Source organism: Salvelinus fontinalis, unplaced genomic scaffold (genome assembly GCF_029448725.1).
Source record: "Salvelinus fontinalis isolate EN_2023a unplaced genomic scaffold, ASM2944872v1 scaffold_0001, whole genome shotgun sequence".
NCBI classification, from domain to species: domain Eukaryota; kingdom Metazoa; phylum Chordata; class Actinopteri; order Salmoniformes; family Salmonidae; genus Salvelinus; species Salvelinus fontinalis.
This window is the reverse complement of record NW_026600210.1, coordinates 1,517,632-1,537,938: the sequence shown is the minus strand read 5'-3', so window position 1 is coordinate 1,537,938 and position 20,307 is coordinate 1,517,632. Positions and strand designations below refer to the sequence as shown.

At 49.5% G+C, this 20,307-nt stretch overlaps 1 protein-coding gene across 5 annotated transcripts in view; it reads left to right on the top strand.

Moving 5' to 3' along the window:
• Positions 1-1,523: 1,523 nt before the first annotated feature.
• The window catches only part of man2c1 (mannosidase, alpha, class 2C, member 1), a 119,641-nt gene continuing 100,857 nt past the window's right edge, over positions 1,524-20,307 (top strand). For 2 of the 5 annotated variants that reach the window (XM_055910023.1, XM_055910026.1), the window contains exons 1-6: positions 1,524-1,720; positions 2,017-2,142; positions 2,275-2,398; positions 9,007-9,077; positions 13,215-13,392; positions 14,617-14,806. In XM_055910023.1, coding sequence (XP_055765998.1) covers positions 1,620-1,720; positions 2,017-2,142; positions 2,275-2,398; positions 9,007-9,077; positions 13,215-13,392; positions 14,617-14,806 — 790 coding nt within the window. In that variant the 5' untranslated portion in view covers positions 1,524-1,619. Of the gene's footprint in view, positions 1,721-2,016; positions 2,143-2,274; positions 2,399-9,006; positions 9,078-12,451; positions 12,485-12,783; positions 12,801-13,214; positions 13,393-14,616; positions 14,807-15,670; positions 15,701-20,307 lie in introns of those variants that run through there. The other 3 variants (XM_055910024.1, XM_055910025.1, XM_055910027.1) reach the window with 3 other exon arrangements.

Sequence of the window (20,307 nt, the reverse complement as noted above, 5' to 3'; positions counted from 1 at the left end):
CCAGCTACAGATTATAACATGTACCAACTACAGATTATAACATGTACCAACTACAGATTATAACATGTACCAACTACAGATGATAACATGTACCAACTACAGATTATAACATGTACCAACTACAGATTATAACATGTACCAGCTACAGATTATAACATGTACCAGCTACAGATTATAACATGTACCAGCTACAGATTATAACATGTACCAACTACAGATTATAACATGTACCAACTACAGATTATAACATGTACCAACTACAGATGATAACATGTACCAACTACAGATTATAACATGTACCAACTACAGATTATAACATGTACCAGCTACAGATTATAACATGTACCAACTACAGATTATAACATGTACCAGCTACAGATTATAACATGTACCAGCTACAGATTATAACATGTACCAGCTACAGATTATAACATGTACCAGCTACAGATTATAACATTTACCAACTACAGATTATAACATTTACCAGCTACAGATTATAACATGTACAGATTATAACATGTACCAACTACAGATGATAACATGTACCAACTACATATTATAACATGTACCAACTACAGATTATAACATGTACCAACTACAGATTATAACATGTACCAACTACAGATTATAACATGTACCAGCTACAGATTATAACATGTACCAACTACAGATTATAACATGTATCAGTTACAGATTATAACATGTACCAACTACAGATTATAACATGTATCAGCTACAGATTATAACATGTACCAACTACAGATTATAACATGTACCAGCTACAGATTATAACATGTACCAACTACAGATTATAACATGTACCAGCTACAGATTATAACATGTACCAGCTACAGATTATAACATGTACCAACTACAGATGATAACATGTACCAACTACAGATTATAACATGTACCAGCTACAGATTATAACATGTACCAGCTACAGATTATAACATGTACCAGCTACAGATTATAACATGTACCAGCTACAGATTATAACATGTACCAACTACAGATTATAACATGTACCAGCTACAGATTATAACATGTACCAACTACAGATTATAACATGTATCAGTTACAGATTATAACATGTACCAACTACAGATTATAACATGTATCAGCTACAGATTATAACATGTACCAGCTACAGATTATAACATGTACCAGCTACAGATTATAACATGTACCAACTACATAGGCACTTCTGATTTTGGAAGGACCATTAAGGTAATGGGAATGGTGTACTCAGCCTCTCAGTGCTAGTTGTCACATTTGACATGAATAACATAACTATGTGTATCGTTTTCCAGAACCTTTAGCTTAAATAAATGTTGACATTTGATATTCTTTCTCATATCATACAATTGCTAGTGCACTATGCAGTAAGATGACTCACCCCTAAATAGTATGGTAACGGAGGGCTAATCATACGGCCTAGAACGTTAGTGACACGTTAACAACAGCGACATCTAGCGACTGATCTACGTAATGACAATATCATTTAGATTGTACTTCCGGGTCCGCATGGTCACTTCCTTGTTGTTTCTCTAAACTTCACGCGACACAGTGGAATAATTCATTGATTCTTCAAACATTGACCAGAGATATTATTAGCGATGTATCATCAACCGGTACTGAAGAACCGACGGACTCTTCTGGAACGAGCGGAGAAATTCATATCTGAGATTTATTTCACCGACTGCAACCTTAGGGGAAGGTAAATGGTATTTATTAGCTAACTAGCAGCCAAGTGCAATAAAATGCATGCCCATTACCCACTCGTTATGCCCGCTAAGTAGCTATGTTTTGTTGGGCAGATGGAAGTTGAATTTATTGTGTAAAATGGATGAAAGCACCAAGGCAAAGAGAGAAACTGCTCCTTGTAATAACTATTGTTTTCTGGGTAATGAATGAATCCGCTTTCTGGATCTAGCTATGATGACACTGACAGCCCTTTCTGTGGCGATCTGGGTCATGTGAAAACATGTTTCCTACAACACGACTTCTTTCCAGACTATATGGAGACACCTGTCCCCTGGAGTCCATCTCCTCCTCTCTGTCACAGCAGCGGATCCCATTCCTGGAAGCCGTCAAACAGAACTTTCAGCCTTATCAAGTTGGGGAGACCTTTGGACCTACGTAAGGACCGGCATATTGTTTGGTTAAATACCATGAATGAGTGAATTAGTGGAGTGAGTTAGTGAATGAGCGTGCAAAATAACGAACAAACCAGTGAACCAAAAAACAAATATGAGTCATGTTTTATTCCAGATGGTGGACGTGCTGGTTTAAAGTCTCTCTGAGGATCCCAGACTCCTGGAGAGGGAAGCAGGTCCATCTGAGCTGGGAGAGTGATGGAGAGGCCATGGTCTGGAGGGATGAGCAGCCTGTACAGGTACCAAAAGATATACAACCACATCCAATACCATTATATATAACCCAGCCATACCTCATCCATTATAACACTACAGAACCTCATCCATTATAACACTACAGAACCTCATCCATTATAACACTACGGTACCTCATCCACCATAACACTACAGAACCTCATTCATTATAACACTACAGTACCTCATCCATTATAACACTACAGAACCTCATCCATTATAACACTACGGTACCTCATCCATTATAACACTACAGTACCTCATCCATTATAACACTACAGTACCTCATCCACCATAACACTACAGTACCTCATCCACCATAACACTACAGAACCTCATCCATTATAACACTACAGTACCTCATCCATTATAACACTACAGTACCTCATCCACCATAACACTACAGTACCTCATCCATTATAACACTACAGTACCTCATCCACCATAACACTACAGTACCTCATCCACCATAACACTACAGTACCTCATCCATTATAACACTACAGTACCTCATCCATTATAACACTACAGTACCTCATCCATTATAACACTACGGTACCTCATCCACCATAACACTACAGTACCTCATCCCCCATAACACTACAGTACCTCATCCACCATAACACTACAGTACCTCATCCACCATAACACTACAGTACCTCATCCACCATAACACTACAGTACCTCATCCACCATAACACTACGGTACCTCATCCATTATAACACTACAGTACCTCATCCACCATAACACTACAGTACCTCATCCATTATAACACTACAGTACCTCATCCACCATAACACTACAGTACCTCATCCACCATAACACTACAGTACCTCATCCCCCATAACACTACGATACCTCATCCATTATAACACTACAGTACCTCATCCACCATAACACTACAGTACCTCATCCACCATAACACTACAGTAACTCATCCACCATAACACTACAGTACCTCATCCACCATAACACTACAGTACCTCATCCACCATAACACTACAGAACCTCATCCATTATAACACTACAGTACCTCATCCACCATAACACTACAGTACCTCATCCATTATAACACTACAGTACCTCATCCACCATAACACTACAGTACCTCATCCACCATAACACTACAGTACCTCATCCCCCATAACACTACAGTACCTCATCCATTATAACACTACAGTACCTCATCCACCATAACACTACAGTACCTCATCCACCATAACACTACAGTACCTCATCCACCATAACACTACAGTACCTCATCCATACCATTATATACAACCCAGCCATACCTCATCCACCATAACACTACGGTACCTCATCCACCATAACGCTACAGTACCTCATCCCCCATAACACTACGGTACCTCATCCACCATAACACTACGGTACCTCAACCACCATAACACTACAGTACCTCATCCACCATAACACTACAGTACCTCATCCACCATAACACTACGGTACCTCATCCATTATAACACTACGGTACCTCATCCACCATAACACTACAGTACCTCATCCACCATAACACTACAGTACCTCATCCACCATAACACTACAGTACCTCATCCACCATAACACTACAGTACCTCATCCCCCATAACACTACGGTACCTCATCCACCATAACACTACGGTACCTCATCCACCATAACACTACAGTACCCCATCCACCATAACACTACGGTACCTCATCCACCATAACACTACAGTACCTCATCCACCATAACACTACAGTACCTCATCCACCATAACACTACAGTACCTCATCCACCATAACACTACAGTACCTCATCCACCATAACACTACAGTACCTCATCCACCATAACACTACGGTACCTCATCCACCATAACACTACGGTACCTCATCCACCATAACACTACAGTACCCCATCCACCATAACACTACGGTACCTCATCCACCATAACACTACAGTACCCCATCCACCATAACACTACGGTACCTCATCCACCATAACACTACAGTACCTCATCCACCATAACACTACAGTACCTCATCCACCATAACACTACAGAACCTCATCCACCATAACACTACAGTACCTCATCCACCATAACACTACAGTACCTCATCCACCATAACACTACAGTACATCATCCCCCATAACACTACAGTACCTCATCCCCCATAACACTACAGTACCTCATCCCCCATAACACTACGGTACCTCATCCCCCATAACACTACAGTACCTCATCCCCCATAACACTACGGTACCTCATCCCCCATAACACTACGGTACCTCATCCACCATAACACTACAGTACCTCATCCATTATAACACTACAGTACCTCAACAGACTAGTCTCATCCACCATAACACTACAGTACCTCATCCATTATAACACTACAGTACCTCAACAAACTAGTCTCATCCACCATAACACTACAGTACCTCATCCACCATAACACTACGGTACCTCATCCACCATAACACTACAGTACCTCATCCCCCATAACACTACGGTACCTCATCCACCATAACACTACAGTACCTCATCCACCATAACACTACAGTACCTCATCCACCATAACACTACAGTACCTCATCCACCATAACACTACAGTACCTCATCCACCATAACACTACAGTACCTCATCCACCATAACACTACAGTACCTCATCCACCATAACACTACAGTACCTCATCCACCATAACACTACAGTACCTCATCCCCCATAACACTACGGTACCTCATCCACCATAACACTACTGTACCTCATCCCCCATAACACTACGGTACCTCATCCCCCATAACACTACGGTACCTCATCCACCATAACACTACTGTACCTCATCCACCATAACACTACAGTACCTCATCCACCATAACACTACAGTACCTCATCCACCATAACACTACAGTACCACATCCACCATAACACTACAGTACCTCATCCACCATAACACTACGGTACCTCATCCACCATAACACTACGGTACCTCATCCACCATAACACTACGGTACCTCATCCACCATAACACTACGGTACCTCATCCACCATAACACTACAGTACCTCATCCACCATAACACTACGGTACCTCATCCACCATAACACTACGGTACCTCATCCACCATAACACTACGGTACCTCATCCACCATAACACTACGGTACCTCATCCACCATAACACTACGGTACCTCAACCACCATAACACTACAGTACCTCATCCACCATAACACTACAGTACCTCATCCACCATAACACTACGGTACCTCATCCACCATAACACTACGGTACCTCATCCACCATAACACTACGGTACCTCATCCACCATAACACTACGGTACCTCATCCACCATAACACTACAGTACCTCATCCACCATAACACTACAGTACCTCATCCACCATAACACTACAGTACCTCATCCACCATAACACTACGGTACCTCATCCACCATAACACTACGGTACCTCATCCACCATAACACTACGGTACCTCATCCACCATAACACTACAGTACCTCATCCACCATAACACTACAGTACCTCATCCACCATAACACTACAGTACCTCATCCACCATAACACTACAGTACCTCATCCACCATAACACTACAGTACCTCATCCCCCATAACACTACAGTTACTCATCCCCTAAAAAACTACAGTACCTCATCCACCATAACACTACAGTACCTCATCCACCATAACACTACAGTACCTCATCCCCCATAACACTACAGTACCTCATCCACCATAACACTACAGTACCTCATCCCCATAACACTACAGTACCTCATCCACCATAACACTACAGTACCTCATCCACCATAACACTACAGTACCTCATCCCCCATAACACTACAGTACCTCATCCACCATAACACTACAGTACCTCATCCCCCATAACACTACGGTACCTCATCCACCATAACACTACGGTACCTCATCCACCATAACACTACGGTACCTCATCCACCATAACACTACAGTACCTCATCCACCATAACAATACGGTACCTCATCCCCCATAACACTACGGTACCTCATCCACCATAACACTACGGTACCTCATCCACCATAACACTACGGTACCTCATCCACCATAACACTACGGTACCTCATCCACCATAACACTACGGTACCTCATCCACCATAACACTACGGTACCTCATCCACCATAACACTACAGTACCTCATCCACCATAACACTACGGTACCTCATCCACCATAACACTACAGTACCTCATCCACCATAACACTACAGTACCTCATCCACCATAACACTACGGTACCTCATCCACCATAACACTACGGTACCTCATCCACCATAACACTACAGTACCTCATCCACCATAACACTACAGTACCTCATCCATACCATTATATACAACCCAGCCATACCTCATCCACCATAACGCTACAGTACCTCATCCATTATAACACTACAGTACCTCATCCATACCATTATATACAACCCAGCCATACCTCATCCACCATAACACTACAGTACCTTATCCACCATAACACTACAGTACCTCATCCATACCATTATATACAACCCAGCCATACCTCATCCACCATAACACTACGGTACCTCATCCCCCATAACACTACGGTACCTCATCCACCATAACACTACGGTACCTCAACCACCATAACACTACAGTACCTCATCCACCATAACACTACGGTACCTCATCCACCATAACACTACGGTACCTCATCCACCATAACACTACAGTACCTCATCCACCATAACACTACAGTACCTCATCCACCATAACACTACAGTACCTCATCCACCATAACACTACAGTACCTCATCCACCATAACACTACAGTACCTCATCCACCATAACACTACAGTACCTCATCCACCATAACACTACAGTACCTCATCCACCATAACACTACGGTACCTCATCCACCATAACACTACGGTACCTCATCCACCATAACACTACAGTACCTCATCCACCATAACACTACAGTACCTCATCCATACCATTATATACAACCCAGCCATACCTCATCCACCATAACGCTACAGTACCTCATCCATTATAACACTACAGTACCTCATCCATACCATTATATACAACCCAGCCATACCTCATCCACCATAACACTACAGTACCTTATCCACCATAACACCACAGTACCTCATCCATACCATTATATACAACCCAGCCATACCTCATCCACCATAACACTACGGTACCTCATCCCCCATAACACTACGGTACCTCATCCACCATAACACTACGGTACCTCAACCACCATAACACTACAGTACCTCATCCACCATAACACTACGGTACCTCATCCACCATAACACTACGGTACCTCATCCACCATAACACTACAGTACCTCATCCACCATAACACTACAGTACCTCATCCACCATAACACTACAGTACCTCATCCACCATAACACTACAGTACCTCATCCACCATAACACTACAGTACCTCATCCACCATAACACTACAGTACCCCATCCACCATAACACTACGGTACCTCATCCACCATAACACTACAGAACCTCATCCACCATAACACTACGGTACCTCATCCACCATAACACTACGGTACCTCATCCACCATAACACTACAGTACCTCATCCACCATAACACTACAGTACCTCATCCACCATAACACTACGGTACCTCATCCACCATAACACTACGGTACCTCATCCACCATAACACTACAGTACCTCATCCACCTTAACACTACGGTACCTCATCCACCATAACACTACGGTACCTCATCCACCATAACACTACGGTACCTCATCCACCATAACACTACAGTACCTCATCCACCATAACACTACAGTACCTCATCCACCATAACACTACAGTACCTCATCCACCATAACACTACAGTACCTCATCCACCATAACACTACAGTACCTCATCCACCATAACACTACAGTACCTCATCCACCATAACACTACAGTACCTCATCCACCATAACACTACCTCATCCCCCATAACACTACAGTACCTCATCCACCATAACACTACAGTACCTCATCCACCATAACACTACCTCATCCCCCATAACACTACAGTACCTCATCCACCATAACACTACAGTACCTCATCCCCCATAACACTACAGTACCTCATCCACCATAACACTACCGTACCTCATCCCCCATAACACTACAGTACCTCATCCACCATAACACTACAGTACCTCATCCACCATAACACTACAGTACCTCATCCACCATAACACTACAGTACCTCATCCATTATAACACTACAGTACCTCATCCACCATAACACTACCTCATCCCCCATAACACTACAGTACCTCATCCACCATAACACTACAGTACCTCATCCACCATAACACTACAGTACCTCATCCCCCATAACACTACAGTACCTCATCCACCATAACACTACAGTACCTCATCCACCATAACACTACAGTACCTCATCCCCCATAACACTACAGTACCTCATCCCCCATAACACTACAGTACCTCATCCACCATAACACTACAGTACCTCATCCACCATAACACTACAGTACCTCATCCACCATAACACTACAGTACCTCATCCACCATGGTTGACAGGGGTTGACCTTGATGTTATTATTTGGTTGACAGGGGTTGACCAAAGAAGGGGAGAAGACCAGCTACATCTTGACTGAGTGTCTGAAGGATGATGATCCACACAGGTTAGTGGGTTCTACATCCTGTCTGTCTGGAGGATGATGATCCACACAGGTTAGTGGGTTCTACATCCTGTCTGTCTGGAGGATGATGATCCACACAGGTTAGTGGGTTCTACATCCTGTCTGTCTGGAGGATGATGATCCACACAGGTTAGTGGGTTCTACATCCTGTCTGTCTGGAGGATGATGATCCACACAGGTTAGTGGGTTCTACATCCTGTCTGGAGGATGATGATCTACACAGGTTAGTGGGTTCTACATCCTGTCTGGAGGATGATGATCTACACAGGTTAGTGGGTTCTACATCCTGTCTGGAGGATGATGATCTACACAGGTTAGTGGGTTCTACATCCTGTCTGGAGGATGATGATCCACACAGGTTAGTGGGTTCTACATCCTGTCTGTCTGGAGGATGATGATCCACACAGGTTAGTGGGTTCTACATCCTGTCTGGAGGATGATGATCCACACAGGTTAGTGGGTTCTACATCCTGTCTGGAGGATGATGATCCACACAGGTTAGTGGGTTCTACATCCTGTCTGTCTGGAGGATGATGATCCACACAGGTTAGTGGGTTCTACATCCTGTCTGGAGGATGACGATCCACACAGGTTAGTGGGTTCTACATCCTGTCTGGAGGATGATGATCCACACAGGTTAGTGGGTTCTACATCCTGTCTGGATGATGATGATCCACACAGGTTAGTGGGTTCTACATCCTGTCTGGAGGATGATGATCCACACAGGTTAGTGGGTTCTACATCCTGTCTGGAGGATGATGATCCACACAGGTTAGTGGGTTCTACATCCTGTCTGGAGGATGATGATCCACACAGGTTAGTGGGTTCTACATCCTGTCTGGAGGATGATGATCCACACAGGTTAGTGGGTTCTACATCCTGTCTGGAGGATGATGATCCACACAGGTTAGTGGGTTCTACATCCTGTCTGGAGGATGATGATCCACACAGGTTAGTGGGTTCTACATCCTGTCTGGAGGATGATGATCCACACAGGTTAGTGGGTTCTACATCCTGACTGGAGGATGATGATCCACACAGGTTAGTGGGTTCTACATCCTGTCTGGAGGATGATGATCCACACAGGTTAGTGGGTTCTACATCCTGTCTGGAGGATGATGATCCACACAGGTTAGTGGGTTCTACATCCTGTCTGGAGGATGATGATCCACACAGGTTAGTGGGTTCTACATCCTGTCTGGAGGATGATGATCCACACAGGTTAGTGGGTTCTACATCCTGTCTGGAGGATGATGATCCACACAGGTTAGTGGGTTCTACATCCTGTCTGGAGGATGATGATCCACACAGGTTAGTGGGTTCTACATCCTGTCTGGAGGATGATGATCCACACAGGTTAGTGGGTTCTACATCCTGTCTGGAGGATGATGATCTACACAGGTTAGTGGGTTCTACATCCTGTCTGTCTGGAGGATGATGATCCACACAGGTTAGTGGGTTCTACATCCTGTCTGGAGGATGATGATCCACACAGGTTAGTGGGTTCTACATCCTGTCTGGAGGATGATGATCCACACAAGTTAGTGGGTTCTACATCCTGACTGTCTGGAGGATGATGATCCACACAGGTTAGTGGGTTCTTCATCCTGTCTGGAGGATGATGATCCACACAGGTTAGTGGGTTCTACATCCTGTCTGGAGGATGATGATCCACACAGGTTAGTGGGTTCTACATCCTGTCTGGAGGATGATGATCCACACAGGTTAGTGGGTTCTACATCCTGACTGTCTGGAGGATGATGATCCACACAGGTTAGTGGGTTCTACATCCTGTCTGGAGGATGATGATCCACACAGGTTAGTGGGTTCTACATCCTGTCTGGAGGATGATGATCCACACAGGTTAGTGGGTTCTACATCCTGTCTGAAGGATGATGATCCACACAGGTTAGTGGGTTCTACATCCTGTCTGGAGGATGATGATCCACACAGGTTAGTGGGTTCTACATCCTGACTGTCTGGAGGATGATGATCCACACAGGTTAGTGGGTTCTACATCCTGACTGTCTGGAGGATGATGATCCACACAGGTTAGTGGGTTCTACATCCTGACTGTCTGGAGGATGATCCACACAGGTTAGTGGGTTCTACATCCTGTCTGGAGGATGATGATCCACACAGGTTAGTGGGTTCTACATCCTGTCTGGAGGATGATGATCCACACAGGTTAGTGGGTTCTACATCCTGTCTGGAGGATGATGATCCACACAGGTTAGTGGGTTCTACATCCTGTCTGGAGGATGATGATCCACACAGGTTAGTGGGTTCTACATCCTATCTGTCTGGAGGATGATGATCCACACAGGTTAGTGGGTTCTACATCCTGTCTGGAGGATGATGATCCACACAGGTTAGTGGGTTCTACATCCTGTCTGGATGATGATGATCCACACAGGTTAGTGGGTTCTACATCCTGTCTGGATGATGATGATCCACACAGGTTAGTGGGTTCTACATCCTGTCTGGATGATGATGATCCACACAGGTTAGTGGGTTCTACATCCTGACTGGAGGATGATGATCCACACAGGTTAGTGGGTTCTACATCCTGTCTGGAGGATGATGATCCACACAGGTTAGTGGGTTCTACATCCTGACTGTCTGGAGGATGATGATCCACACAGGTTAGTGGGTTCTACATCCTGACTGGAGGATGATGATCCACACAGGTTAGTGGGTTCTACATCCTGTCTGTCTGAAGGATGATGATCCACACAGGTTAGTGGGTTCTACATCCTGTCTGAAGGATGATGATCCACACAGGTTAGTGGGTTCTACATCCTGTCTGAAGGATGATGATCCACACAGGTTAGTGGGTTCTACATCCTGACTGTCTGGAGGATGATGATCCACACAGGTTAGTGGGTTCTACATCCTGTCTGTCTGGAGGATGATGATCCACACAGGTTAGTGGGTTCTACATCCTGCCTGTCTGGAGGATGATGATCCACACAGGTTAGTGGGTTCTACATCCTGACTGGAGGATGATGATCCACACAGGTTAGTGGGTTCTACATCCTGTCTGGAGGATGATGATCCACACAGGTTAGTGGGTTCTACATCCTGTCTGGAGGATGATGATCCACACAGGTTAGTGGGTTCTACATCCTGTCTGGAGGATGATGATCCACACAGGTTAGTGGGTTCTACATCCTGTCTGAAGGATGATGATCCACACAGGTTAGTGGGTTCTACATCCTGACTGTCTGGAGGATGATGATCCACACAGGTTAGTGGGTTCTACATCCTGCCTGTCTGGAGGATGATGATCCACACAGGTTAGTGGGTTCTACATCCTGACTGGAGGATGATGATCCACACAGGTTAGTGGGTTCTACATCCTGTCTGAAGGATGATGATCCACACAGGTTAGTGGGTTCTACATCCTGACTGAAGGATGATGATCCACACAGGTTAGTGGGTTCTACATCCTGACTGAAGGATGATGATCCACACAGGTTAGTGGGTTCTACATCCTGTCTGGAGGATGATGATCCACACAGGTTAGTGGGTTCTACATCCTGTCTGGAGGATGATGATCCACACAGGTTAGTGGGTTCTACATCCTGACTGTCTGGAGGATGATCCACACAGGTTAGTGGGTTCTACATCCTGTCTGGAGGATGATGATCCACACAGGTTAGTGGGTTCTACATCCTGACTGAAGGATGATGATCCACACAGGTTAGTGGGTTCTACATCCTGTCTGGGTTCAATTCATTTTACATTTGACATTTTAGTCATTTAACAGACGCTCTTCAGGGATTTTTCTGCCATTTGAAATCCTTGTGTGGCCGGCAAAGGGTGGCTACTTTTAAAGAATCTCAAATATAAAATATAGCTCAGTGAATATAGTTGATTTGATTAAAACACATAGGCTGTGTCAAGATATGGAAAGATATACGTTGAAACATTTCAACCAATCAACAGGAGGCTCTCGGTCGACTTAAGTTTTTTTTTAGTCGGGGACAGCCCAGCTCGACATTGAGTTGGCGCGTAACAGTCTTGTTTGCAGCGAGTCAGGAATCTGTGATCGCCTCAGTGTGTTCTAGTTCTGCGTTGTAAACCGTAGTCTGTCCTGTCTTCTGTCTCTTTTAGCATCTCCCTGTATGTGGAGTTGGCGTGTAACAGTCTTTTCGGAGCGGGAAAGGGATCCATGATTGCAGCACCTGACCCAGACAGGAAGTACTCTGTCCAGAAGGCCGAGCTTGTGGTGTTTAAGCAGGAAGTCAGGGAGCTGCTGACCGATTTGGAGATGCTGGTTGACATGGTCAAGGTATGTTGGGATATCAGTATTCTGTAATGTCATGGTACTACCTAATAGGATGTGAAGGTCAAGAGGTCATGTCTGGATCAGGGGGGGGTCAATTCCAGGAGTAGTAGGTCAAGAGGTCATGTCTGGAGCAGGGTGGGGTCAATTCCAGGACTAGTAGGTCAAGAGGTCATGTCTGGAGCAGGGTGGGGTCAATTCCAGGACTAGTAGGTCAAGAGGTCATGTCTGGAGCAGGGTGGGGTCAATTCCAGGACTAGTAGGTCAAGAGGTCATGTCTGGAGCAGGGTGGGGTCAATTCCAGGACTAGTAGGTCAAGAGGTCATGTCTGGAGCAGGGTGGGGTCAATTCCAGGACTAGTAGGTCAAGAGGTCATGTCTGGAGCAGGGTGGGGTCAATTCCAGGACTAGTAGGTCAAGAGGTCATGTCTGGATCAGGGTGGGGTCAATTCCAGGACTAGTAGGTCAAGAGGTCATGTCTGGAGCAGGGTGGGGTCAATTCCAGGACTAGTAGGTCAAGAGGTCATGTCTGGAGCAGGGTGGGGTCAATTCCAGGACTAGTAGGTCAAGAGGTCATGTCTGGAGCAGGGTGGGGTCAATTCCAGGACTAGTAGGTCAATAGGTCATGTCTGGAGCAGGGTGGGGTCAATTCCAGGACTAGTAGGTCAAGAGGTCATGTCTGGAGCAGGGTGGGGTCAATCCCAGGACTAGTAGGTCAAGAGGTCAAGTCTGGAGCAGCGTGGGGTCAATTCCAGGACTAGTAGGTCAAGAGGTCATGTCTGGAGCAGGGTGGGGTCAATTCCAAGACTAGTAGGTCAAGAGGTCAAGTCTGGAGCAGGGTGGGGTCAATTCCAGGACTAGTAGGTCAAGAGGTCATGTCTGGAGCAGGGTGGGGTCAATTCCAGGACTAGTAGGTCAAGAGGTCATGTCTGGAGCAGGGTGGGGTCAATCCCAGGACTAGTAGGTCAAGAGGTCATGTCTGGAGCAGGGTGGGGTCAATTCCAGGACTAGTAGGTCAAGAGGTCATGTCTGGAGCAGGGTGGGGTCAATTCCAGAAGTAGTAAACTAACTAAATTGAATTGGAATTGACTCCAAACCCTAACCTGAAGATGGAATAGTGACATTTAACTGTGAATGAAGTGTAACTGTCAACTTCAGTCAGTGTGTTTCTACTGTTTTGTTCCTGCTTTCTCATTGGCCTGTTGATCTTCTGTCTTCTGCCTCCTCTCAGTTGCTGGGTGAGGGGGAACAGCGAGGGTACCAGGCTCTGTTCACAGCCAATGAGATGGTGAACCTGTGTGAGCCGACCAATCCCAGCTCATTTCCTGCGGCTCGAAGTCTGGCTCAGAAGTTCTTCAGCCAGAGGAATGGAGACAGCCAGCACACTGTCCACGCTATGGGACACTGCCACATTGACTCAGGTGAACATCTCTCTCTGCCACACTGTCCACGCTATGGGACCCTGTCCACGCTATCGGACCCTGTCCACGCTATGGGACCCTGTCCACGCTATGGGACCCTGTCCACGCTATGGGACCCTGTCCACGCTATGGGACCCTGTCCACGCTATGGGACCCTGTCCACGCTATCGGACCCTGTCCACGCTATGGGACCCTGTCCACGCTATGGGACCCTGTCCACGCTATCGGACCCTGTCCACGCTATGGGACCCTGTCCACGCTATGGGACCCTGTCCACGCTATGGGACACTGTCCACGCTATGGGACCCTGTCCACGCTATGGGACACTGTCCACGCTATGGGACCCTGTCCACGCTATGGGACACTGTCCACGCTATGGGACACTGTCCACGCTATGGGACCCTGTCCACGCTATGGGACCCTGTCCACGCTATGGGACCCTGTCCACGCTATGGGACCCTGTCCACGCTATGGGGCCCTGTCCACGCTATGGGACCCTGTCCACGCTATGGGACCCTGTCCACGCTATGGGACCCTGTCCACGCTATGGGACCCTGTCCACGCTATGGGACCCTGTCCACGCTATGGGACCCTGTCCACGCTATGGGACCCTGTCCACGCTATGGGACCCTGTACACGCTATGGGACACTGTCCACGCTATGGGACCCTGTCCACGCTATGGGACCCTGTCCACGCTATGGGACCCTGTCCACGCTATGGGACACTGTCCACGCTATGGGACACTGTCCACGCTATGGGACCCTGTCCACGCTATGGGACCCTGTCCACGCTATGGGACCCTGTCCACGCTATGGGACCCTGTCCACGCTATGGGACACTGTCCACGCTATGGGACCCTGTCCACGCTATGGGACACTGCCACATTGACTCAGGTGAACATCTCTCTCTGCCACACTGTCCACGCTATGGGACCCTGTCCACGCTATCGGACCCTGTCCACGCTATGGGACCCTGTCCACGCTATGGGACCCTGTCCACGCTATGGGACCCTGTCCACGCTATGGGACCCTGTCCACGCTATCGGACCCTGTCCACGCTATGGGACCCTGTCCACGCTATGGGACCCTGTCCACGCTATCGGACCCTGTCCACGCTATGGGACCCTGTCCACGCTATGGGACCCTGTCCACGCTATGGGACACTGTCCACGCTATGGGACCCTGTCCACGCTATGGGACACTGTCCACGCTATGGGACCCTGTCCACGCTATGGGACACTGTCCACGCTATGGGACACTGTCCACGCTATGGGACCCTGTCCACGCTATGGGACCCTGTCCACGCTATGGGACCCTGTCCACGCTATGGGACCCTGTCCACGCTATGGGGCCCTGTCCACGCTATGGGACCCTGTCCACGCTATGGGACCCTGTCCACGCTATGGGACCCTGTCCACGCTATGGGACACTGTACACGCTATGGGACCCTGTCCACGCTATGGGACCCTGTCCACGCTATGGGACCCTGTCCACGCTATGGGACACTGTCCACGCTATGGGACACTGTCCACGCTATGGGACCCTGTACACGCTATGGGACACTGTCCACGCTATGGGACCCTGTCCACGCTATGGGACCCTGTCCACGCTATGGGACCCTGTCCACGCTATGGGACCCTGTCCACGCTATGGGACACTGTCCACGCTATGGGACACTGTCCACGCTATGGGACCCTGTCCACGCTATGGGACCCTGTCCACGCTATGGGACCCTGTCCACGCTATGGGACCCTGTCCACGCTATGGGACACTGTCCACGCTATGGGACACTGTCCACGCTATGGGACCCTGTCCACGCTATGGGACACTGTACACGCTATGGGACACTGTACACGCTATGGGACCCTGTCCACGCTATGGGACCCTGTCCACGCTATGGGACCCTGTCCACGCTATGGGACCCTGTCCACGCTATGGGACCCTGTCCACGCTATGGGACCCTGTCCACGCTATGGGACACTGTCCACGCTATGGGACCCTGTCCACGCTATGGGACACTGTACACGCTATGGGACACTGTCCACGCTATGGGACCCTGTCCACGCTATGGGACCCTGTCCACGCTATGGGACCCTGTCCACGCTATGGGACCCTGTCCACGCTATGGGACCCTGTCCACGCTATGGGACCCTGTCCTCGCTATGGGACACTGTCCACGCTATGGGACACTGTCCACGCTATGGGACCCTGTCCACGCTATGGGACACTGTCCACGCTATGGGACCCTGTCCACGCTATGGGACCCTGTCCACGCTATGGGACACTGTCCACGCTATGGGACACTGTCCACGCTATGGGACCCTGTCCACGCTATGGGACCCTGTCCACGCTATGGGACCCTGTCCACGCTATGGGACCCTGTCCACGCTATGGGACCCTGTCCACGCTATGGGACCCTGTCCACGCTATGGGACCCTGTCCACGCTATGGGACCCTGTCCACGCTATGGGACCCTGTCCACGCTATGGGACCCTGTCCACGCTATGGGACCCTGTCCACGCTATGGGACACTGTCCACGCTATGGGACCCTGTCCACGCTATGGGACCCTGTACACGCTATGGGACACTGTCCACGCTATGGGACCCTGTCCACGCTATGGGACCCTGTCCACGCTATGGGACACTGTCCACGCTATGGGACCCTGTCCACGCTATGGGACCCTGTCCACGCTATGGGACCCTGTCCACGCTATGGGACCCTGTCCACGCTATGGGACCCTGTCCACGCTATGGGACACTGTCCACGCTATGGGACCCTGTCCACGCTATGGGACCCTGTCCACGCTATGGGTACCGCTGCTCCTCTGTGTACCGCTGCTCCACTGTGTACCGCTGCTCCTCTGTGTACCGCTGCTCCTCTGTGTACCGCTGCTCCTCTGCTCCTCTGTGTACCGCTGCTCCTCTGTGTACCGCTGCTCCTCTGTGTACCGCTGCTCCTCTGTGTACCGCTGCTCCTCTGTGTACCGCTGCTCCTCTGTGTACCGCTGCTCCTCTGTGTACCGCTGCCCCTCTGTGTACCGCTGCTCCTCTGTGTACCGCTGCTCCTCTGTGTACCGCTGCCCCTCTGTGTACCGCTGCCCCTCTGTGTACCGCTGCTCCTCTGTGTACCGCTGCTCCTCTGTGTACCGCTGCTCCTCTGTGTACCGCTGCTCCTCTGTGTACCGCTGCTCCGCTGCTCCTCTGTGTACTGCTGCTCCGCTGCTCCTCTGTGTACCGCTGCTCCTCTGTGTACCTCTGCTCCTCTGTGTACCGCTGCTCCTCTGTGTACCGCTGCTCCTCTGTGTACCTCTGCTCCTCTGTGTACCTCTGCTCCTCTGTGTACCTCTGCTCCTCTGTGTACCTCTGCTCCTCTGCTCCTCTGTGTACCGCTGCTCCTCTGTGTACCGCTGCTCCTCTGTGTACCGCTGCTCCTCTGTGTACCGCTGCTCCTCTGTGTACCGCTGCTCCTCTGTGTACTGCTGCTCCTCTGTGTACCGCTGCTCCTCTGTGTACCGCTGCTCCTCTGTGTACCGCTGCTCCTCTGTGTACTGCTGCTCCTCTGTGTACCGCTGCCCCTCTGTGTGTGGTGTACCGCTGCTCCTCTGTGTACCGCTGCTCCTCTGTGTGTGGGCTACCGCTGCTCCTCTGTGTGTGGTGTACCGCTGCTCCTCTGTGTACCGCTGCTCCTCTGTGTGTGGTGTACCGCTGCTCCTCTGTGTACCGCTGCCCCTCTGTGTGTGGTGTACCGCTGCTCCTCTGTGTACTGCTGCTCCTCTGCTCCTCTGTGTACTGCTGCTCCTCTGTGTACCGCTGCTCCTCTGCTCCTCTGTGTACTGCTGCTCCTCTGTGTACCGCTGCTCCTCTGCTCCTCTGTGTACTGCTGCTCCTCTGCTCCTCTGTGTACCGCTGCTCCTCTGTGTACCGCTGCTCCTCTGTGTACCGCTGCTCCTCTGTGTACCTCTGCTCCTCTGTGTACCGCTGCTCCTCTGTGTACCGCTGCTCCTCTGTGTACCGCTGCTCCTCTGTGTACCGCTGCTCCTCTGTGTACCGCTGCTCCTCTGTGTACCGCTGCTCCTCTGTGTACCGCTGCTCCTCTGTGTACCGCTGCTCCTCTGTGTACCGCTGCTCCTCTGTGTACCGCTGCTCCTCTGTGTACCGCTGCTCCTCTGTGTACCTCTGCTCCTCTGTGTACCGCTGCTCCTCTGTGTACCGCTGCTCCTCTGTGTACCGCTGCCCCTCTGTGTACCGCTGCTCCACTGTGTACCGCTGCTCCGCTGCTCCTCTGTGTACCGCTGCTCCGCTGCCCCTCTGTGTACCGCTGCTCCTCTGTGTACCTCTGCTCCTCTGTGTACCGCTGCTCCTCTGTGTACCGCTACTCCTCTGTGTACCGCTGCTCCTCTGCGTACCGCTGCCCCACTGTGTACCGCTGCTCCTCTGTGTACCGCTGCTCCTCTGTGTACCGCTGCTCCTCTGTGTACCGCTGCTCCTCTGTGTACCTCTGCTCCTCTGTGTACCGCTGCTCCTCTGTGTACCTCTGCTCCTCTGTGTACCGCTGCTCCTCTGTGTACCGCTGCTCCTCTGTGTACCGCTGCTCCTCTGTGTACCACTGCTCCTCTGTGTACCGCTGCTCCTCTGCCCCTCTGTGTACCTCTGCTCCTCTGTGTACCGCTGCTCCGCTGCTCCTCTGTGTACTGCTGCCCCTCTGTGTACCGCTGCTCCTCTGCTCCTCTGTGTACTGCTGCTCCTCTGTGTACTGCTGCCCCTCTGTGTACCGCTGCTCCTCTGTGTACCGCTGCTCCTCTGTGTACCTCTGCTCCTCTGTGTACCGCTGCTCCTCTGTGTACCTCTGCTCCTCTGTGTACCGCTGCTCCTCTGTGTACCTCTGCTCCTCTGTGTACCGCTGCTCCTCTGCTCCTCTGTGTACCGCTGCTCCTCTGTGTACCGCTGCCCCTCTGTGTACCGCTGCCCCTTTGTGTACCGCTGCTCCTCTGTGTACCGCTGCTCCTCTGTGTACCGCTGCTCCTCTGTGTACCGCTGCTCCTCTGTGTACCGCTGCCCCTCTGTGTACCTCTGCTCCTCTGTGTACCGCTGCTCCTCTGCTCCTCTGTGTACCGCTGCTCCTCTGCTCCTCTGTGTACCGCTGCTCCTCTGTGTACCGCTGCTCCTCTGCTCCTCTGTGTACCGCTGCTCCTCTGCTCCTCTGTGTACCGCTGCTCCTCTGCTCCTCTGTGTACCGCTGCTCCTCTGTGTACCGCTGCCCCTCTGTGTACCGCTGCCCCTTTGTGTACCGCTGCTCCTCTGTGTGCCGCTGCTCCTCTGTGTACCGCTGCTCCTCTGTGTACCGCTGCTCCTCTGTGTACCGCTGCCCCTCTGTGTACCTCTGCTCCTCTGTGTACCGCTGCTCCTCTGTGTACCTCTGCTCCTCTGTGTACCGCTGCTCCTCTGTGTACCGCTGCCCCTCTGTGTACTGCTGCTCCTCTGCTCCTCTGTGTACCGCTGC